The sequence below is a fragment of the Phocoena phocoena genome, chromosome 15 (assembly GCF_963924675.1).
Source record: "Phocoena phocoena chromosome 15, mPhoPho1.1, whole genome shotgun sequence".
Classification (NCBI taxonomy): Eukaryota; Metazoa; Chordata; class Mammalia; order Artiodactyla; family Phocoenidae; genus Phocoena; species Phocoena phocoena.
In genome coordinates, this window is record NC_089233.1 from 48,179,756 (window position 1) to 48,203,026 (window position 23,271).

At 42.6% G+C, this 23,271-nt stretch overlaps 1 protein-coding gene across 1 annotated transcript in view; it reads right to left on the reverse strand.

Moving 5' to 3' along the window:
• Nucleotides 1-1,039: 1,039 nt before the first annotated feature.
• Nucleotides 1,040-23,271, reverse strand: part of SPTLC3 (serine palmitoyltransferase long chain base subunit 3) — a 125,091-nt gene continuing 102,859 nt past the window's right edge. Inside the window, exons 10-12 of the mRNA XM_065892925.1 lie at nucleotides 11,802-11,937; nucleotides 6,502-6,631; nucleotides 1,040-1,153 (exon numbers count right to left, since the gene is read on the reverse strand). Coding sequence (XP_065748997.1) covers nucleotides 1,040-1,153; nucleotides 6,502-6,631; nucleotides 11,802-11,937 — 380 coding nt within the window. The remainder of the gene's footprint in view (nucleotides 1,154-6,501; nucleotides 6,632-11,801; nucleotides 11,938-23,271) is intronic.

Consider the following 23,271-nt stretch of genomic DNA (forward strand, 5'->3'; position numbering starts at 1 on the left):
AGCACCAAACTGGAGTGCTTATTCCAGAGGACAGTAGTATTTAATAAGCCTGAATGAGGAAGGGGGTCAGAATTGAAAAGTGGAATAGCATTTACTTTTAAATGTCATTTTTGAATCAATATGTTCTTCAAGTGTAGTCTTGAGAGGCAACTCTAAAGGAACTTGAATTTCCCCCATGTACTCCAAATTTAATAGGAAAATGACCACTCAGTCGTTAAAGTAGTAAAAGCGATGCTAAACATTCAGTCTGCATGGCACCAACAACATTCAAGTTGTTATAACTTTACAGTTTTAGTCTAGGCCTATCATTGGCTTGCTTGCTTTCTGCCCTTCTCCTGATGAAACAAAAGTCTTGAATTTTCCAAACCTCAAAACTCAGCTGTAAAACTGTAGGAGACCAGCAAGCGGAAAAAGAAAATTTCCTTTAAAGATGTTTGGTCGCCTCTGGCCAGGCCTGCACTCTCCCTTGAAACATTAACTATGGCTTTTGACACTTGTCCTTGGAAAAAGTCCAAATGTGGCAAATGGTAGAGGCAACATTTCTTTACCCTCCTGCCTGGAACTCCCCATGATACGGATGAGTTCTAGCTGGTGTTTCATGGGTAACAAGGAGTCCACCTACAGCCCACCACCCTTGCCCCCATCTGCAGATGAAATCAGCAAACACATAATAAGATCTACTGAACTAAAAAATCAAAACCCTCTTATTTGGTTGGAACTCCTGAAAGGGTCTGGACCAAAGAGGCTGCACAATAGCAACTAAAATACAGGCTCTTTGCTGTTAAAACTATTCTAAGAAGTGTGTGTGTGTATTTGCAGCAGGATACTTAGGGGAAGAGAAAACTAAACTCTGGAACCATAGTTTTGTCTCTGCAGAGACATTAAAAGCACAACAATCATGTCTCCCTTGGCTCAATGAAATTGGTTTGGAAACCAAAACTGTCCTTAGAAAGGAGAAGAAATCTATTCATATTTCTTTGGAGGCAAGGAGGGAGGTCTTTCTGGCAAAGTCTTTAGGCTCCATTCAGGTCCAGGAAACTCAATCCTCAAGTTCAAAGCTCGTCTCGTCGTAGAGTTCAGGGCGTGCTGACTTCCTGTTCCGGGAATATTTCACATGCAGGAGGTCACCCATCTCATCCAGAGCTTCCAAAACCTGCAAAGAGATTCCTTCCATCAGTTCTCTTTAAACCCCCAAGTGGCCTTGCTCTCTGGGGGGCTCACAGAGAACCACACTCTTCTTTTGCCAGCTTATTCGATTTTAAAGAAAAGGAGAAAGATCCAAATCATTAAGCTGTGGTTCATAAGTCAGCCCTAGAGGAATGTTAGAGGCTAATGCATTTTATTTTCATATTCTTTAATAGTCTAACTCCACATTACGAATCTTTAGTTTATTTTGGGGGTGAGAGGAGAGGAATAAAATCATCTGATCCATGCTTACCCTTGAAGGATTTATTTTAAAGTTTAATGACATATATAAACTTGTGGAAGAAAAAGAAAACTTCGCAGATTACATTTGTGTTAATTCTTCATGACACAGCAAACCAACCTGGCCAGGAAGAAAACGGAACATTATGGGAGCTAATTAGGTTCCTCCTCTCTCTCCTATTCTTCTGCTGCCCCCCTCCTCCCACCCTCAACTTTTAAATACTCATCTCTATGCTCCATAGAATAATAGATTTTAAAACAACAAGACACCAAGAACTCATCTGTTTTAATTCTCTCAATCCAGGCAGGTAAATGTATCCCCAAGTTTACAAATGAAACAACTGAGATCCAGAATATACAAAATGTAAGTTTTTCCTTCCAGTCTATCACTAATCCTACTGAATTGGGCATGCCTTTTTAACCTTTTGGGCCTGTTTTTCTCAACCAGTCAAAAGAAAAGGGAAATGATATTAGAGTCCAATGTTTTGAAAAAGGTAAAGTGAGAATCGTTACCATCAGAATGAATGACTCATGGGGCTTATGGATTTTCTCCGTTGGGAAATCTTTCAAACTGACATTAGTTAAGATCCCTACAAAGATGTTAAGAATAGTTTATTTCTGGGTGGTAGGATTATGGGTAATTAAAATTTTCTTTTTACTTCAATTTATTTTCTTAATTTTTATACCAAATATAAGCCCTAGGAAAAAGTATCAGGCTTTACATTTTAAGTGGCATCAATCTGGGGTAGTTTCTGTTGCTTTTCCTGAAGGTGGGGGATGGAGTAGCTCTGTGGCTTTGAAAGTGAAGGACCCACACACCTGGGGGAGAAGTACCACAATTCATGAAGGATGTGGGAGGAAAACGTAGGATTTTGATTCATTTTAATCTCAACCTTTTAAAAAATTAAAAAAAAATTTTTAATACAATTTTAAAGGTTACTTTCCATTTACAGTTATTACAATGGATCAGCTATATTCCCTGTGTTGTGTACAATACATCCTTGAGCCTATCTTATACCCAATAGTTTGTGCCTCTTGCTGCCCAACCCTTATGTTACCCCTCCCACTCTCCCCACTGGTAACAAGTAGTTTGCTCTCTATGTCTGTGTCTGCTTCTTTTTTATTATATTAACTAGTTTGTTGTATTTTTTATATTCTACACATAAGCAATGTCATACAGTACTTGTCTTTCTCTGTCTGACTTATTTTACTTGGCATAATGCCCTCCAAGTCCATCCATGTTGCTGCAAATGGCAAAATTTCATTCTTTTTTATGGTTGAGTTATATTCCATTGAAAATACATACCACATCTTCTTTACCCATTCATCTATTGATGGACACTTAAGTTGCTTCCATATCTTGGCTATTGTAAGTAACACTGCTATGAACATTGGGGTGCATGTATCTTTTTGAACTAGTGTTCTTGTTTTTTTCATATATATACCCAGGAATGGAATTGCTGGATCATATGGCAGTTCTATTTTTAGTTTTTTGAGAAACCTCCATACTGTTTTCCACAGTGGCTGCATCAATATACGTTCCCACCCACAGTGTACGAGGGTTCCCTTTTCTCCACATCCTTGCCAACATTTGTAATTTGTGTTCTTTTTGATGATAGCCATTCCAACAGGGGTGAGGTGGTATCTCAACATTTTTAACTTCTTTTTTTGTGTCTGTTATAAAATGTACATAATATATTGGTAATGCATGTATTATTTCTAAATGGATTTATGTTGAGGCCCACCAATCAACTACCTGAAACACACCAGTACTCAAACAAAGTCGGCTTTATTCAGCTTGCTGCAGCAGGGAATATGCACTCCAGAAGGACCATCTTCGTAACAGGGAGTTGGGAAGGGCTACGTATCACATCTGGACTAGTGCACGAGATGATTCTAAGGAAGCAGGGGCCAGTTCTGGCTTGGAGGCTGTCGAGAAGCTGGAGCAGCTCAGTGTTGTTTATACATAGACTTATCTAGAAGGCGGGAGGATTATAGCAAGGCTAGAGCTGTCCTTGGTAACGGAGCAGCTGCCACTCATGTTAGAAGAGGGACCTTTTAAGTCATTTTCTGTTTGTAAAGTGTCCTCCTTTTTGTCTTGTTCCAAACATGGTCACTGAATAGACTTCTCTAATATTGTATATTTTCTGCGACTGTCATTTATATTCAGTTGCTACCTTAATGCCCTGACTGTTCAAGGGGTCATTTTTCACTTCTCTTAGAGTAAGAAACTTGCTCAAAATTTTGTATTGATTTGACGATCTCAAAAGTTTAGAGGCATTTGTCTAGATGAGTTTTCCGTGCTCCTTCCAAACCAAGTATTCCGCAGGAATTAACTCATGAAAACAATCACAAGGTCTGATATCTGTTGAACTGGGTATTCGTGAGTGCCTCCATGCCGTTTGGATCAGAAAAAAGATGCAAATTGACCCAAGCTGTGCATCCCCTCCTGCCCTCTCTGGAGCGTGCTTCTGAGCACATCCTCTTCTCCCCATGCCTGCAGTGCCCCTCTCTTCGCTCCCTTTTCCCTTGATGTGTAAACATGCTCAAGTCTTCCCCCACTTTCAAGGGCTTTTTCTAAACCTATTTTTTTTGCCTTTACACACTGCTCAAAAGACTTGCCTACCATTTCTTACAACCCACTCATTACATTTAGAAGAAACAATTTGTTAAAATTAATATTCTCTAAAATATACTCATTTTAGAGAATCTGGACAATATATAGAAAAAAAACAGCAAAGTTCTCCCATCATCTCAAAATCTAGAGTTAGCTCAGTTATTAACATGTTATCTAATAAATTGTTATTGTGTACCTACTATGTTCTATACATTGGTTTAAGTCCTAGAATATAATGGTGATGCAGAAAGATATGGACCCGTGTGAGCGGCTGTGTGTAATTCGAGCTCAAAGTATCCCTTCAATTTTTTAATTCTTTGTATTCTTATTTCTATTCCCTGCACTCCCCTAAAACTCTTTTTTCTGAGCAACAGCAAGGTCCTACTAACTGCTAAGCCAATGGTTTCTTCTCATCTCTCACCCCACTTGGATATTCTGCTGTTTTGTAGAGACATTTTTAAAAATTAATTTTTATCGGAGTATAGTTGATTTACAATGTTATGTTTGTTTCAGGTGTACAGCAAAGTGAATCAGTTATACATGTACATATATCCACTCTTTTTTAGATTCTATTCTCATATAGGTCGTACAGAGTATTGAATAAAGTTCCCTGTCCTATACAGTAGGTTCTTATTAGTTATATATTTTATACATAGTAGTGTGTATATGTCAATCCCAATCTCCCAATTTATCCCTCCCCCCACTTTCCCCTTTGGTAACCATAACTTTGTTTTCTACATCTGTGACTCTATTTCTGTTTTGTAAACAGGTTCATCAATAGAATATTAGCCATAAAAAAGAACAAAATAATGCCATCTGCAGTGACGTGGATGGACCTAGAGATTGTCATACTGAGTGAAGTAAGTCAGACAAGAAAGACAAATATCATATGGTATCGCTTACACGTAGAATCTAAAAAAATCGCAGGGACATTTGATCCTCCCCGTCCTTGAAGCTTTTTCCTTTTTACTGTGTTGAGCACTACACTAGCTTATGACTTTTCCAATTGATCTAGCTCCATCTAAGCCCAGTTCCTCGTCTGTGATTCCTATATCCAACCAGGGATGTAGGGGGAGTCTGCGCTTGGCCCATTCACTTATATTTGGACAATTATATTTTCTACCATTGACTTTAATGATCCCTTAGCTCCTCAGATTACAGCAGCTCCAGGCTTGCATACTCTCCTAAACTCCAGAATTGGATTTTATTTTCTTTAAATTTTATTGAAGTATAAATGACTCAGTTACACACCCACACACACCCACACATATTCTTTTTCATATTCTTTTCCATTATGGTTTGTCACAGGATATCGAATATAGTTCCCTGTGCTATACAGTAGGACCTTGATGTTTATCCATCCTATATATAATAGTTTGCTTTTTCACAGCTGGCCCATAGATTTGTAATCCCAACATGTCTAGAAGTGAGCTCGTTTTATTCCCCCAGTCCTGTTGGTGTTATGCTGTTCCTTGCCATATACCTTATCTCATATACGTGCTTAGTTTTGCCGTTCTTTATTTGCTAGAGGGCTAGAGACCTCGGATTATTCTTGATTCCCTCACCCCATATGTGCCCTGCATCCAATATTGGCCAAGTCTTGGCAGCTTCATGCATGCATAACGTCTATTCCTAGATCCATTTCTTTTGTTTCCGTTGCCCTTGACCTTGTCGTCTCTTGTTTTGTTCAAATAGCTCCATAATAACCCACTCCACCTTCATGCAGTTGTCTATATTTCTTTTTCGAGATGAATTTATTCTGTCTGATATTATTATGAAGTGCTTACTTATAGTATGTTCTCTTAGACTTTTTGCCCCAGGGTTTTGCATAGAGCAGACACCTGATAGTGTTTGCTAAACTGCATTGATTTTATAAGACAGTTTCATCAACCCTAAACTGACTGACCTGGCTTGGTTCTCTGATATTATTCATTCACACAGAGATCGAAATCCAAGGACAATGAAATGTGGTTTTGAAATCCTTTACACCTCACGTAGGATGAGCTTATATGACAGATCTGTCTTTGTTGTTGGTTTTCCAACATGTGGCTTATTTGGGTCATATTTTCTTGTGATGGACGTGGTGGCTGTGAGCAGTGCCAGGATGCAGGCAGTCACTGCTGAAATAGCACGTGAGATCAGCGTCTGCCTTTAAGAACAAGCAAAGAGCAAGATGTCTGGCTACTCAGTGGGTCTTTGCTATGAAACCAAAACACCGACTTGACTCAAGTCTTCACTGAGCTGATTTCCTTTTCTATCTGCTGAGTTGATCACATTATTGGGCATTGTTAGGACACCCTTATTTTTTATTTTTATTTTTTAGCAGTGAGTGTTATTAGTGTTGTTTTCTTAAACCATCCAAGAGAAACCCAGGGAAACCCAAGCAAGCCCAGTAAAAGAACGTGCTCGGAATCCGAGGACCCCATCCTGTTGCTTCTGCTGGGCTGCGGAGTACTTACTGCGTCTAACATCTCCCGCGTATGTGCTGCTGAAACACAGAACCGAGCCCGGGCTTCTGCAAGGGGAGTAGCTGGAAATCCAACGACCACCACGCCGATTTTTCTCTTTAATAGATGCCTTGCAAAAGCCCTAAGGGAAATGTTAAAAAGGAGGTTAACTGAGAGATGACAAAATTACACTGCAAAAAGAAAAAAAAAAGGAATGTGGCTAATTGACTTTTATTTTTTTTAATTTATATTTATTTTGGCTGCACTGGGTCTTAGTTGTGGCATGCGGGATCTTTAGTTGCAGCATGTAGGCTTCTTAGTTGTGACATGCGGAATCTATTGGGTTGGCCAAAGAGTTCTTTAGGGTTTTTCCATAAGATGTAACGGAGAAACGTGAACGAATCTTTTTGCCAACCCAATAATTCCTCGACCAGGGCTGAACCCCGGCCCCCTGCATTGGGAGCTCAGAGTCTTACCCGCTGGACCAACAGGGAAGTCCCTACTTTTTTTTTTTTTACGGTACGCGGGCCTCTCACTGTTGTGGCCTCTCCCACTGCAGAGCACAGGCTCCGGACATGCAGGCTCAGCGGCCATGGCTCACGGGCCCAGCCGCTCCGCGGCATGTGGTATCTTCCTGGACCGGGGCACGAACCTGCGTCCCCTGCATTGGCAGGCGGACTCTCAACCACCGCGCCACCAGGGACGCCCGTCCCTACTTTTTTAAAGTAAGTAGAAGATGACTGAAGAAATGAAACTTCTCTCAGATACAACCGATAAGGAAATGTGGCAGCCAGTCACTTGATGGTACCCATCCCTGAGTGTGTGTACTGTGGGGTATGGCACACTCATTAGACAGTTACGTGCACAGAGTCTTTGACATTGAGCAGAAAATACTGGTGCATGTGACCCTGGTTTAACAAGTCTGCACATATGTAAAATCTTTTGTCTGCAGGGTTCCTAAGGAATAAAAACCATTACTCAATGCAATTACCTGAAGAAAGAGTATGTTAGATGCATACCTATATGCTTTAAAAACTTAATACTGATAATATGGTGTGGAAATTTTAAGAAGCCTCTACTTCGTGACTATAATTTCAGGATCAGGGTCAGAGGGTCTGCAGGAGCCAATCCCAAGCCATGTTATCTTTCCAGAGACAAAGATTTTATTTTCCATCAAGCCAAAGACAGGAAATAGCAAGGGTCTCCTCATTTGTTATGTGTATGTTCAGGGATAATAAACCCATTGACTGGATTAAGGAGGGATGGGGAAGGAGGGAGGGAGAGAAATGCACACACACAGAGGCTGGTCGGTAGAAGCAACCTGGAAACTGTAGGTCATAGAATTACAAAGCTCTTTGATACTGAGTAAAACCTTTTTAAGCTATGATTCCTTCCCCTTAACCGCTTCTAGCCTCTTTTTATTTCAGAGCTAATCTCAGTAACGATTCTAGAATACCCAGCTCTCAAAGTCTGTAAACTTCTTGCTCTGAGATCCAATGTCAGACCCAGGCATGTGCACCCCAGTGAGCCTTTTCCCCTTTGTGCTCCGTCGCTCCCCGCAGGAATCCTTAATCACTAATATGCTTTGCCCTCAAGTAGGATAAATGTCTCAGATCTGTTCTTAGCATTAAGAGGTTGCTGGTGTCTTATTTTAGGCTGGAAGCTGACAGCACCACAGAAACCTTGAGTCGTAACTCAGGAAGAATCCGCGACACAGGGGTCTTTCATTCTCCTCCCGTTTAGCTGTCTGCCTTTTGGTTTCCTCGTGCAGAACGCAGGTTATCAAAGAAAGCAATGGAGATCGCAAGAACTACCAAACACACAGCCTCTCTGGCCCCCTGGCTTGGCCATGGCAAGATATAGCCTTTGATTTGGATTGCGAAGTTTACAAGGAGATGGAGCTTTCTAACTGAGGAAGCTTGAAAACAGCCATTCTTTCTTTTTCTTGATCACCCTATGGAAGGCTGCCCACGGAACTGCACAGGGTGAGAGCTCGTAATTGTCTGAGAAACAAGTCAAGTGCTTTTATTGCTAGAGTCCAAACCACCTGACCCATGATCGGGCCGGTTTTCGGAACTCCCCAAAGACCATTTTCACTGTCTGCACTCTTCTCTTTGTACCAGAGGAAGTAAGTTTTGCCAAAGAATGTAGAGCGAAATATATGACTGTTGATTCATTAGGCTAACCTGAGGCCTCCCCGGAGCAATTCTAAGTTTAAAACTTACACTACTAAACCTAGCCTCCTTCAGCTAATGTATGCGATCGCCTCTGGGTTTGTATTCCCCAAAGCAAATTAGAGCTGGCATAGGCTGAAAGACGTTAAACTATGTGAATAATAATAATAATAATAATAATACAACATTAGCTTTGCATTGCATGCAGCATCCCTGCATTTTCTGCACCACCATCCTCCGAGTGTATGATGAGGCCTGAGGATGGAAAATGTCAACCCTGTACCAAATAGTAAATACAATATATTCTTGATTATTTAAGTGAATGTTTTATGGGTGAAATCGCATTATGCTAAACTCCATAGAAGATTCCAGTGGTAGAATTGCAAACAGGACTTTATCCAAAAGGATACCTGGCTGGAGATAATGTCTCCATTCTGTGGTAGGTGGAAATATGGAGTAATCACAGTTTTTTGAGAAAAATCAAAAGTTTTTAAATGAGCAAATTGAAACAAGTGCTCATACACTGGCTTAGCCAATTAACTCCATTTCAAAAGGTTCTCTGCCTTCAACTTTCCATTAAAGAAATATCAGTGCAGGAAACAAGATTGGGCAGCAGTAACTCCTGCCAACATTAGACAATATTAACCTTTGTAACTAACCTGTTCTATGTTTTCTTAACAACCCAAATAATTAGATTTTTTTCCCATTGTCATAATGGATGCCTTTTGATTCACCAGTGATGACATTAAAGAGGGTTAAATTATACTCTGCATTGCTTTAAAGAGATGTGTATTTTTCCCCTATGGGCTGTGTTGTGCGTTGAAGAGAGCACTGGTTTAGGAGGCAAATGCAACTGGTTTGAATTCTGGCCTCTAGTACCTACAATGTGAGTGACCCTGAGAAAGTAGGTTGACTTTGGGGTGTCTAGGTGTCTTCAGTTGTAAACCAGGGCTAAGCATCCCACCTTCAATGGGTGACAACTGGGTTTAAGAGCCTTTCTTAGCATATAAGTAACATCCAGCAATGTTAGCGCCTCCTTAGCCATGCAACCATGATGACTCAATCTTATACTCTGTTGAAACGAACAATTATCATCATTGTAGCTGTAGTAGTAGTAGTAATAATGATGTCTACCACTGATTGAGTGCTTAGTCAATTACTATTTGAAGTGCTTTATATACATTATTAATACTATTAATAATAACAGCCAACACTGAGTAGCTCCTATGTTAAGACATGACATGCCAAATGCTGATAGACTTCATCTTGTTTAATCTTCAAATGATCTTAGGAAATAGGTCCTATTCTATCCCATTATCAATATGGGAAAAGTGGGGCTTCAGAAGGTTGGTTAACTTGCCCTAGATCCCCCAGCTAGGAAGAGGCAGAGTCAAATTTCTTTTTCATTCCAAACATCTCATTATACCTTAGAACATAAGTTTTCCAGGAAACTCCCTCTCAGTTTAATTTTCCTTTTTCACATTAGCTTTGTCTAGTTAGGACTCCTGGCATATAAAGGAGGAGGGGAACTCTCTCTTTTGTTCTGTCATCGTGCACTTGAATTCTTGCATTGAAATGCATTTGTTTTTATTCTTCATGGACTCTTCTCATTGGATGGATTCATGTTCCCAGCCTGTTGAGGTTCTAATTCCAGCTTCCATCATCAAAGTCAGAAGTATCCAGCACACTCCTTACCACCACCCTCTGGTGTTGACACTCTCTAAAATGAAACAAGTTTACTATTGGTGTCTTCATTTGAGCTAATCATAAAATATTAGATAGGCATGGACTACATGTAGGGTCAGAACATACCGTTTCCCCAACCACTCTGAGTAAACGTGGGTTTTCTTTCCTGTCATCCAAGATCGGATGGTAAAGGGTTTGGGGTTATCTGCCAGTTGGAATCACCATTGTCACTCCTTCCTGCCATTAGCACAGAGAAGTATCCTATGACATTTCTGAAGCACACTGTCTTCTTGGCTACTCCAGGCATTGATTTCCTGATCCAGATCTATGAACAAAGGGCTGAGTGGTGGACGGCTGTGGTGCATGGGGCAACTCATGTGTGTGTTTTAACTGCTTATTATTTTGCTGTGGTGAAATGACCCAAAAGTGTACTCCAAAAAATCCATCTTTTAGGAACATATAACTCAGTCCTATCCGTCATGAGTTTTCAACTAATAGCTCCAGAACTTCTTTTCTATACTACGTCTAATACTCTGCCAATCTACTTCGACTGTTAAGAGAATCAAACGGAAAGTTCCAACAATGGGGTTGTGTTAAAGGAGTGTCAGGATGTCTAGAATCTGATAAACATTTGTTGAGAATTACTTTCTACCATGTGCTTCATCAGATACACAAACATTTTATACTAGAAAGGAGTTTAATTAACTTCCTTTTAACAACAGAGTTAATTATTCTCTAGCAGATTGGAGATGGCTCATGTATAAATTCATCTGTGCCATACTGAGAAAAGTCATTTTTCCTCTTTATGCAGTTTTTACTAATGCTTAACCTCAGAGTTGCAATCGATGGAAAACAACCCCAAATAAGCTTACAGGAGTGGTGTTAACATTTTTTGTTAAGAGCAAGAGCTTTGGAGTAAGCCTAGGTTTGGGTTTGCCTCTTGGTTTTGCTACTGCTTGACCGGTATGGCCTTGGGAAGCTGTTTAACTGTTCTCAGCCTCAGTTTTCCCACACATGAGGGTGCCTTCTTTTGAGGATGGCCGTGAGAGTGCAATGGGAGAAAGCATAGAGCCTGGTAATGTTGCTTTTGAATGTTGGGAGAGATGGTGTTTTGAGGTTCTCCCTGAGAAAGATCTTGGGGGCAGGAAGAAGTGCAGGATCACCATCAATTTACAGCTGAGGCCTGAGATAAGTGACTCCACCCAATTCACAGAGCTTGGAAATGATGGGCCGCAGTACCTGGCTCCCTTCCCACAAGATCTGTGAAAAGGTCTTGCTGATGGGCAGGCAGGTAGCTTCTGAGAAGCTGGACAAGTGAATTCTGAACTCGGCGTCCCGCTCAAAGTGCAAAGCAATACCTATGCTGAAAGAGCCCCGTGGTGTCAAAAGCACCATCTCTGTCAGATCACCTTGGAGCTTAGGTGTTATTCTGGGAGTCTGCTGGATACTCACGCTACTTTAGCAGGCATGTAAAGGAGCAGGGGAACAACGGGAGATTCCTCATTGCCATAGATAATGAATCCCATTTCACTCAGTCTCTGTCTGAAGTATCTTGTGTTTTCTGCAAGTTGCTGTACTCTCTGCAACCCTGAAAGGAAACAGGCATGAAATCCATCAATTCCCACCCGGAAAAGGGAAGCAAAGGTCAGACTGTCTTGGCAAGTGTTCCTAAGTCTTTCTGCAGTCCTGCATTAAGAGTTGGAAGGGGGTCAAAGTAGGGTAGGGAAATATCTCCTGGTGAGCAGGTGTGGGCACTGGTGCCTGGGATCTGCCCTGAGTCTAGAAGGCAGGATCCGGGGGAATGGTGCTGCTGGGTACTGCTGGCAACCAAAGCCAGGCTAGGCTGCAGGGCAGTAGGGGAGCAGGAAGGGTGTCTAGCAAGAAGGAAGGAGATGAACTATCATTTACTAGACACCTATTGTGTGTGGATTCTGCTAAGTACTATAGGCACATTAGTTCAAGGGAAGAGAGTGTGACAAGAAGTCACACACACACACACACACACACACACACACACACACTCCACCCCATACCAGTTGTTGGTTGTGGCCTTTTAGCCAAGCTGAGCTGGCCCTTTAAGTAACCCTTCATTTAGGTCTCTAATCAAAGAAAGCTTCATCCAATCTGAATTTGAAGGGGTAGCATATCCTTGGACAGATAGATCCATTGGAGACTGGGACTATTTTGTGAGGCACTCAGTGGTGATAGAGTAATAGAGGAAAGGGAAGAGGGGGCCCTCTGCTTTCTCCAGACAGAAAAAATGACAGGGTTGGCCCCCAACAGAAGGTCAAGCAAGGTACATGTGCCCATTTCAAGGTTATCGGTACTTTAGCTCAAAAGCTTATCTTCTGTCTTAAGTGCGTATCCCAGTGGGAAGGTCACACACATTATGAGATGACCAAAGGAAACTGAAGAGTAGAAAGAGTTCTGGAGATATCTGTCTATTCAGTTCTGCCTCTAATCAGGTAAGTGAGTAAACTAGCCAAAGCTAGAGAGTGTTTGCTCAATAAGGAAGATTGAATAGGATTGGATATTTAAGTCCCTGAGAAATCAGTCCAATGTTTGCATTTGATGCAGCGCTGCCATTCAGCAGGAATTTGCTGATACAGCTGACCTCCATTCTTACTGGTCAGGCATCCATTCAAACTGATCAACTCTTACTCTACCAGTTATTCAATATTTTGAACATCACTCCCGATTGTGTTTGTAACTCTTTAGATGGAAAATGGATAAAAATTTCAATAAACATGTCATCACAGTTTTCTAGTTTCTTCTTGGAGACATGGCCCCAGACCATGCCTTGACAAAGGGTTGAGCAGTGGGTATCTCCTGCTCAGCATCCTTCCTCCAGGGGACCATGATGTTCAGGTAGAGTTGGCTCCACCTTTCCTCTTGGCTACAGGGGTATTGTGTGACCCAGATCTGGCCTATTGGAATACTCCACCCCCCTGATAATTGGGTCATTGATGGAACACGACCAGGGCCTACCAATCTTTCAAATCCACTGAGGAAGAAGTGTAAAAACAAGGTCATCTTCAAGCTACATCCTTGCCACCACGGAGGAAACCTGCTTGAGAATGATGCTGATTCAGAAGAAAGCCAAGGCACAAGACAGCAAGAGTCTTGATGGCATCATTGGAACTCTTGGGTCTGGCGGTGCCTAAGTGAGTCCATCCTTTGGACTTACCCTGCTGTGTGAACCATTACATTTATTTTTCTTACTGAAGCTACGTTGAGCTGAATTTCTACTGATATGTCAGTAGAATATGAGCTGATATGTCCTGAGTAATACAGGTGGCCAATAATTGGATGAGGTGACTTCTTAAGGACAATAGTAATATCAACAGCAATAATTATTGTAGCTCACAGATATGTAATGTCAACTTTGTTATAAGCACTTGGCATTTAATGATTTATTTAGTCCTCACAACAACTATATTGAGGTAGATGCTATAATCTCTTGTCATACATGAGGAGGAGACAAGTAACTTACCCAAGTTCACATAATTGGTAGGAAGCAGGGCCAGAATTTGAACCCAGGCAGTTGGTTCTGGAATCTGTGCTGTTAACCCTACAGTATGTTGCTCTGTCCAAGAGAAGCAATTGATGATGTCCACCCAGATAAAGGATGGTGGCCATCTCTTCTCCTCAAGCTCAGTAAAACTCATTTCTAACAGCTGTTATGATCATTGTTATACCAATTTTTTCTAGTAGAGCCAGTTGAGAGATTGAGGGCTGAACAAGATTTTGGTAGCCTCATGTGGTAAGGGCATGGGGTACAGCATCAAAGACTAGAGTCCAGGGCCTGCCACAAGGGAGGACTGGTGAACCCCTTCACTTTGGGGCCTGAAGGGCTGCTCCCAAGGAGTAACTATGAACCAGAAGTAGACAGGCCTTTACCCTTCCAAGGTGCTTTTAAAATCTAATCATCTGATATTTTTCACTGGGTTCTATCACTCCCCAAATACTTCAGATCTTCCGTTGAGAGTTTTACTTTGCTCATCAGATATAAATGGACTTGACTCCTGTGACATCTTAAATTTGTTAACAATGTATGCCTAGGAATGGTGGTTTCGTTGAGTGGAACACCAACCAAGGAGGAGGTTGTTGAATGCCTCAATTGTCCCTGCTTGTTTTCTGTTTCTACTCTTTACTCTTTCCCCAATCCTGGTTCTCCAGGAATATCCCTCCCCAGCTCTGCCAGTTCTCAGCAAGCAGACTGTGATGGAGAAAGTATCTGATTTATCGTACTCTCTCAGGAAAGCTGACCTGTCCACTATGTTGGCTACAGCCCATGGATGCAGGACATGCTTGACCCTAGGGAAGTCCATTCGAGTGTTGCCCAGGGAGCCATGAGTTGGTCTGTCATGAGAAGTTTGCCGAAGAGATCGTACATATGAATCAAACCAATAAGATTGTTTTGCTGGTAGAGTGTGAATGTAAAAAAATTTAGAGACAACCAACAATTGGAGGAAGACTAGAAATTGAGGGGCACTGAGAGAAAAGCGTATTATCAGAATCTATGAGATAGAGGAAGCCATTGGTCAGTAGAAGCTATGGTAGCCCGTGAAGAAGAGAAGTGGGCAGTGCAAGGTTGGTCAATAGCAACAGGGAGAGAAGAAACAGAAACGGGGAAGAGATTATAGGCTAATGGGGGAGACAGACATTAATCAAATAAATCACACAAATGAATATAAAGTTGCAACTCTGATGAGTGTGGTAAAGAATGCTATGTGGTGTTATGAGAGTCCATAGTAGAGAGATTGGACCAAGTGTGAGGAAGTCAATATATGATGAATGAGCTGAGATCTGAAGGATGGACAAATGTTAACAAGATAAAGAACCAGAGGAGAGAATTCCTGGCACAGGAAACAGATGCAATGCTACTGTAGTTTGTAGAAAACAGAGTGGCTGGGAACCAGCAAGATGTGGTTGAGTGTAGGGCAAGACGAGAATGGAACAATGAGTCAACTGTCGAAAAAAACCAGGAATACAGTGTTTAGAGAATCCAACACTGAATGGTTGATAAGAGAGAATGAGCTTAAAAGGGAGACAAACAGGAGAAATCAGAGAGGGAGAAGGTAAGTCAGGAGAAGAACTAGCGTTCATTAGAGTTATCAACATGGCAGTCATGGATAACCTTTTTCTGGGGGTTCCTGATTAGGACTTTCGTTTTAAAGAAACAGGTAGTTGCAAGTATGGTTTACTTTAATTCATATGGGCTTTTAGTTTCCTACCCACCTCCTTAAAAATAAGATAAGTCCTCTCCCCTAAAATTCCAGATTTGCAACATGAATACAAGTAAAGGATTTGGAGAAGTGTAGACCATTTGCGTAAATTTTTTTTTAAATTGAGGTAGAGTTGTTTTACAATGTTGTGATACTTTCTACTGTACAGCAAAGTGAAATAGAGTTCCCTGTGCTATACAGCATGATCTTGTTAGTTATCTATTTTATACATATTAGTGAATATATGTCAATCCCAGTCTCCCAGTTCATCCCACCCCCCAACCTCCCATTTGCATAAAGTTTGTTGCATAGACACAAGCCTCTTTTGTGCTTAAAAAAAAAAGAACAGTTTTGTAACATGCTGAAGTGTCCCTTGGAAACTTGTATGTGTACAGAGAGCAACCTATTTGAAGGACAGAACTAGCAGTGAGGAAGGAAAATATTTGTCATTACTTAAAAATAAAGCTATCATCCATACACTTTGAAACTGTGTGTGTTTAGGGAGATGAGAACGTAAGGAGTAGGGAGAGATTGGGGACCGGAGAAGGAAAAGAAAAGAGGGGATGTGTGTATGCATAAGGCTGATTCACTTCGCTGTGCGGCAGAAACTAACACAGCATTGCAAAGCAATTATACTCCAATTAAAAAGAAAAAAAAAAAAAAACAGAAGAGGGGCTAGAGTATGACCTGTTTTAAAGAAGGCGATTCAGATACAAATGAACGTATTTACAAAACAGAAACAGACTTACAGATATTGAAAACAGACTTATGGTTACCAAAGAGGAAATGTTGGGGGGGCGGTGAAGAATAAGCCAGGAGCTTGGGATGAACATGTACACACCACTATATAGAAGCAAAATAACCAACAAGGACCTACTGGATAGCACAGGAAACTCTACTCAATATTCCGTGATAACCTATATGAGAACAAAATCTAAAAAGAATGAATATATGTATAACTGAATCACTTTGCTGTACACCTGAAACTAGCACAACATTGTAAATCAACTCTACCCCGATAAAATTAAAAACAAACAAACCAAAGTAAAGAAGGTGATTCAAATGAAGGCACAGATATACATCCCAGCTACCAAAATGCATTCCATATGGCTTGTCCCCCGTGTGTTCAGCTCTTCTGTTGATTGTTAGTTGCACAATGAATAGATGAGTTCATCAGGCTGAGTCTGATGATTCCTAAATGATCCCCCTCACAGACTAGAAGGATTTCCTGGCCTGGAAATGCATGAATGACTTCAATTGCCTTTCCCAATGGCATTATCTTTGCACTTGCCCATAATGACTCATCCATCATTGGGCTGCCCGGCTACTTAATTGGCCCCGTCTGTCCTCTCTGCCTTGATTAACCCAAGTAACTGGGTCACTAGCTAATGTCATCATTTTACTGCTTCTAGATCCTTTGGAGAGCTGACCAAACAGATCAGAATATCGATCGCAGGGGCAGCTGACTCTTGAGAACTGAATGTTTAATTCTTGCCCTGTTTTCTTCCTCTTTGAACCATTTAGCACAGCATGGCTGACAAGCCATTATGACACACTTCGTGGTCACCATGTTTTCTCACATAGGGTCACTATAAATGCCTTGAGGTCTTTTGAGTTGGCCAAGACACAGCTCCTTTCAATTACTCTATTGCTCACTCTGGAAAATTGGAAACATTCTCCTCCTCTTGGAGGGCCTGGGGGCAGAGAGAAATTTGTACATATAAAACGCTACTCACCTACAGGATGTGGGTGATTTTATTAATTACGTTGTGCTTTGAGATCCTTGTTTGAAGAGCACTTTATACAAGTAGAAGGAATTTTTAGCACTTGTTCTTTCGTACGGGGATGGCCACGCATGGCATGGGGACCGGGCAAGGCAGTGACCTTCCCTTTGCAATACACAAAGTCCCTAATTAGTTTCTGATTCTCCTTCCACCTATTATAATACATAGAAGTCAGGGAAGGCTCCGCACAGATACATAAGTGAAGGATCGGATCTCTTATGTAGAGTGCTGGAGAGTTTATACGAGTATTTTATTTTGCTGTATTCTGGGTTCTCTGGAAAAGGAATAAGCTTTGGAGTTAAATGGACTAGGAACCAAACTCCACCTGGACAACGTAAGGCTTCGAAACCTCAGTTTCACCTAGCGATACGTAAGCTTATCTCACAGGAAGATTGGGAGAAATAAAGGGTTAATGCAGGAACATGCTTAGTACTGTGTCTGGGAAAAAGGTACTTGAAAGGTTAGTTACATTTTTCTGTTAGCAATAGTTCTGGGTAGCCTCAGTGGCACCTTGAAATCATTTGGAGAGCTTGGCAAAATCCCATGCCCAGACTGTACCCCAGACCAATGAAATCAGCATCTCTGGTAATGAGATCAAGCATGAGTTTCGGATTTCACCAGGTGCAGCCAAGGAGACTCAGATGTCTCAGAAACAATGGCCATTACCAGTTCACCCGCAAGGCCATGCATGGCTGTGTTAGGTGCCTGACTGTGTCTTGGCTGAGTCATGCTCTTTGGTTGGACATGGAAAGTAAAAGATGGGCATATATCCTAGCCTCTTGTTTGGCAAGATGACATCCCAGCATTTACTGAGTGCTCGAGGTCTCCAATGGTATGTTTGTGGGATCACTTGCTCCCCTGACAGTTATCGGCTCCAAAGTGCTCACTCGACTTGAGACCAACCTCACTGTCAACCTCGCCCCTCTCATGAGGCTGGATAAAATCAGGGACGGACCCAGCTGGGCAGATGACCTGTAGGTTGCCATTCTACCCACTTGGATTTCTAGCTCTGCCAACTTGAGAGATGGACTAGGTTTAACCTTCTCTCCAATGTTATTAAAACAAAAACAGCTGGGGCAGGGGAAGGAAAACAAATAAAACCCAAAGTGTCACCACTACAAAGCCATGCCATCCCCAAATAAAAACAATCATCTGTGGCATTTCCAAAAATATGCTCAGATCAACTCAATCTCCAGAGGGCCAGAAGGAATTGTGGACAGTAGACACTCCCAGAATGACCTGTCAAAAGCTAAAGAAGGAAAATATCTTCTCTGTCGAAACATCGAAACATCACCTGCTGGCAAAAGAGGACAAAGGCATTTCCCCCTGTAAGACTGAGTGAAAGAGGCGGATTTGATGAGTTTGCAAGACAATACCAACGACACTCTATTTTCTGCAGACTTTGCAAGCTTGTTCTCTAACAGAGGAAACGTGCATAGACCCAGATGGCACGGGGGTGGGGGGGGGGCACTTATTTTATTATTTCCCAGGCAGAAAAAGGCACATGCAGAAATACACACCGCCCTCCTTTCACCAGTGCGGAATACAGGCTGGACAACCTCGAACATGCTCCTAGGCAGTGACGCTTGGGAAATGCGGTTCTCTTCTTTAGAGATAGGAAGAATCTTTCCCTAAAACATGTCTCACAACTTAGGAAGTCGATCTTTCTGAACAACCAGTTTGATCCTCAAGAGTGCCCACGGTGGTCTGAGAAGGCCTCCCTCCCCCCACCCCTGCCCCCTTGCCTCCTTTCCCTTCTTTGTCTGGTGCTCACACTAGGCTTCTGCTCCGGGCATGGGGAGGGGGCGGGAGCAGGGGTGCTGGGGAGAGACCTTGGAGTAAAGTTTCAATGTGGCAGCAGGAACCCAGCATCTGTTATTTTAAGCTCTGGACAGCAGACAGGACATTTTGTTTCCTACACACTCGCGGCAGAGAGATCTCAGGAAAGATCAAGAGGCTACCGAGCAGCGAGAATCATAAGAATCACATTAGCAGTGACAAGCTTCCCAGTGGGACGGAGAAGACAGCGTTTGGAGTGGTTTGCTGAGAGGAACACATATTTTTATCAGGCACTGAAGCTCTCCCTTTTGATGTCTGGATTCCAAGGTTACAGCATGCTTTATAGTCACATACTCATGTGCCAAGGACGGTCCAGGACGCTCAGTCCTGCCCCTGTGGAACACACACAGGAGCGGAGTGGGCAGGCCAGACGTCAGGGTGGACGGCTGTCTACACGACAGGATTTCATGCCCCTGTTTCCACCTCCCCACCCACTGCTCAGATACACCGTCAGGGGCTTAATCCACAAGGAGAGGTGACAATGGACATGTCTTGTGCACCTACTATGAGCCAGGAGCTGTGCTTTTGGGCCCCCTTCACAGACGGGGAAACCAAGGCTGGGAGACTGTTCATGCATTGCACAGCTGACCTGGAAATTGGCGGTGCCTAAGAGTCTATCAAAGTCTGCTCCTTGAAAGAAGCTTGTAAACTCATTCCTGATGAGGTGTGAGTCCCATGATTCATGGATTCATACATTTCACAAACGAAAAGCACTCACTATGTACAAGAGCCAGCTGCTAAGATGGAGGAGAAGACGAAAAAATTCTGGGGCTATTTGGCAAGAAATAACCTAACAGTAGAGAGAGCAGATATCAGATAATATACACATGAGAAGAGCCATAAGATGGATATAGACAGAGTCAGCCGGCCTGTCACATAGTAGTGCTTCTTGAATCCTTACAGAATGAGTGATAAGATTTAACGTTAACTTGCATTTAAGTAGAGAGCAGTATCTTAGCAAGTCTCTAATGATGGAGTTTTACACATCGAATGGGGTAATTTGGGAGGCTGGGGCCTTTGGGAGCCTTGCGAATTCGTGGTTCTTAAACAGGGGAACACACCAGAGTCTTCAGGGCATAATTTTTTTTTTCTGGGATACTCACAGGTAAGCCTCTTCTGCAGAAATTCTGCTCCAGAAGGACTGGTGTGGACCTTTTACAAAACCTACCCCTGGGTAACTGCGGTGTGCACCCCAGTTCTGAACCATCACTCGTAGTCATAAACTGTTGTGGTTGTTGATTCTATGAAGATAATAAGGCTGATTCTAACTGAAGCCTCCAGAGAGCAATTTGTCTCCAAGTATTTTTGCATTTTTCCCCTCCATCAACAGGTTCATGTGTCAGCTCCCATCTGCCCTTTTCTTTTTTCTATGGAGATGAGGAAGTCACTCGTATCTGATCCTTAATTTACTGATCTGTTAAATGGGGATGATAACAATCTATTTCCCAGCACTTTGGGGAGAATGTTGTCTCGTACTTTTCCGTGTGAGTGGCTGTTGGGGAGAATTAAAAGAATTAAAAGATGAATATGTCTATTATTTCCAAGGAGCTTATAGCCTAGAAAAAGTATGTAATAATCACAGACGGTAGAAAATTGAATGCCCCATGGAAGAAATGCTCTGGGAGTTTGGAGCAAAGACCTAGAAGTGGTAAGTGAACACCTTGTATGCCAGGAGGGATGGTTATCTCACTTGCCTAGAACGTTTGGTTTACAGTCATGAGACAGATCAGTGGAATCAGACCCAGAGGGCTGCAGATGCCAACCTAAGAGGTGGTGGGCACTAGGGAGCCAGGGCAGCATCATGAGCAGGATATGCCATGTTCTGAGGGGGTTTAGGAAGAGGAAGTCATAGTGTATAGTACGTGGAGTAGGATAAGGGGAAAACCAGAGGTGGCCAGACATGTAAGGAGGCCAGGGTGGCAGCAGAAGTGGGTGAGATGTGCTTCAGCAAAGATTGTGGCAAGAAGTCAAAGGAGAGGTCCTGGCTGAGGAATTGGGTTAACGGGGGTCCCCTGAAAGTGCTCTGAGAAACAGTGCAAACGAAAGTAGCCTCTAGGAGGCCCCATCGAGGCAGCGTGCGCATGATTCAACCTCTGGTTTTCAAAGTGTCTGCTGGGCGGGGTGTGCACTGAGGAAGCCTCAGGGAGGGGGTGCAGGGAAAAACTGAGGGAGGGGCTCAGCGGCCAGGAGATCGGACCACTCCACCCTCCAAGCTGTCTCCGTGACAACAACATCTCTGCCAAGTGCTCAAGGACCGTGAGCCTAATTTTCCTGGGTTCAAAATCCTCTCTGCCATCTTGGGCAAGGCATTTCATCTTTCTGCAGCTCAGGTTCTTCACCTGTAAAATGGGAATAATGACGATGACAATAATAATGAGAAGGATGCCCATTTCATACTGTCATGAGGATTTGATTTTAAGCACTTTGGACAGTGTCTGGCACACAATAAGTCCTATAAGAGTGTTGTAAAATTTTAAAAATATGTATAAAATGGACTTCCACGTACATTTCATTTGAAAAAAAAATTCTGTGGTTCAAAAAAATATTGAAAACTATTAGTTTCCAGTCTTCACCAAAGACTGAACTGACTTGCTTGGATTTGCCCTCTAAGATCAATAGAAGTGACCTGTGGTGTCTACAGCCAATCTGGTTGTTCCTGTACCCTCCTCAGTTTCTTTTGTTTTTTTGTTTTGGTGCCCAGGACATGCCTTTTGATATTTTCTTAACCCCCAGAATTAAATATTCACCAGAATAATGTTCATTCTCAGTATTCAAGTTGAAGCATATGACCACTGGAAATCTAACTACATAAAGTCCTAATTTACAAAAACAAAATACATTTTAGCGACATTAACCAGTACTTAAGACGTAATCACGTGAGCTCTTAGAAAGGACTGGGCTCTTTCTGAAGAAAGAGATTCTCCACTGCTGGCTTTGAAGATGGAGGGGGTCACATGGTAAGAAATTCAAGTCTCCAGGGGCTGAGAGGGGCCCCAGCTGACAGCGGATGAGCAAACCGGGACTTCAGTCCTGCAACCCCCAGAAACTGAGTTCTGCCACCACCACATGTGAGCCTGGGAGAGGAGTGTGAACTGCAGAAAAAAGCTGCTGACAACTTGATTTCTGCCTTGCCAGGGCCTGAGCAGAGAAGAAACTTCCCAGACTCCCGACCCCAGGAGACTGTGAGATAATAAACGGATGTCATTTGAAGCCCGAAGTTTGTCGTCATCTGTGACGTAGAAATAGAGAACTAATACATTCTGTCTAGCCTAGAGCACACGCTGGCCTTCTCCAGCCACAAATCCACCTGCTTAATCCTCCCTGGCTGTGGCTGACCTGATTTTCTCCCCAAACTTCTCCAGACAAGAGTTGGGCTGCGGTACGGCACTCCCCCGCTTTTGGGGTTTTGCTGCTGTGCTGAAAATGAACCCGTGATGGAGGAAACAAAGATCAATGTGGAAGAGTAACTTCCCTTCACCCTCAAAGATCCTGCAGCTGGAATCATGTTCTTCTCCAGTTGGACTGAACTAGCAGAGAATTCCATGTGTGCTACATCACAACTCCCCCATCTCAGACTCCATCCACACAGAGGAAACAAGAGTGAAGAGGTAACTTCTGGAGGACTCATGGTGTAAAAGGATATCTTGTTTGTAGGACGGGAGGAAGGAAGTGGCCATGTTATCCTTTTGCCCCAGTGCCATCTAGAAGACAAACAGATTCTCTTTACACTCTTGCTGGGGAAATCTTTTAAGGCCTCAAAGCAAGTGCAGAATTTACTGAACTGCCATAAAATTCTACGCTTGGCTAACTCTTAAGGCGAAGTAAATGAAGGGACAGAACGTGGTGGAACGTTTTTCAAGCCATTTCTGCACAACCAGACAAACGTCCCCTCCTAGCTGGGGCTCCACAGGTTGGCTAATTCTGTTTATTGGATGCCCACCCGCTTCCCCGCAGCGTGGTCCTACAAGCACGTGAGCAGCAATAGGGCAGAGAGGCAACACCTGTCACTTTGCTTGCTGACCCCAACCTTAGGTTCCCCCCCACAAAAACCAGGTAGAACTTTCTTAACCC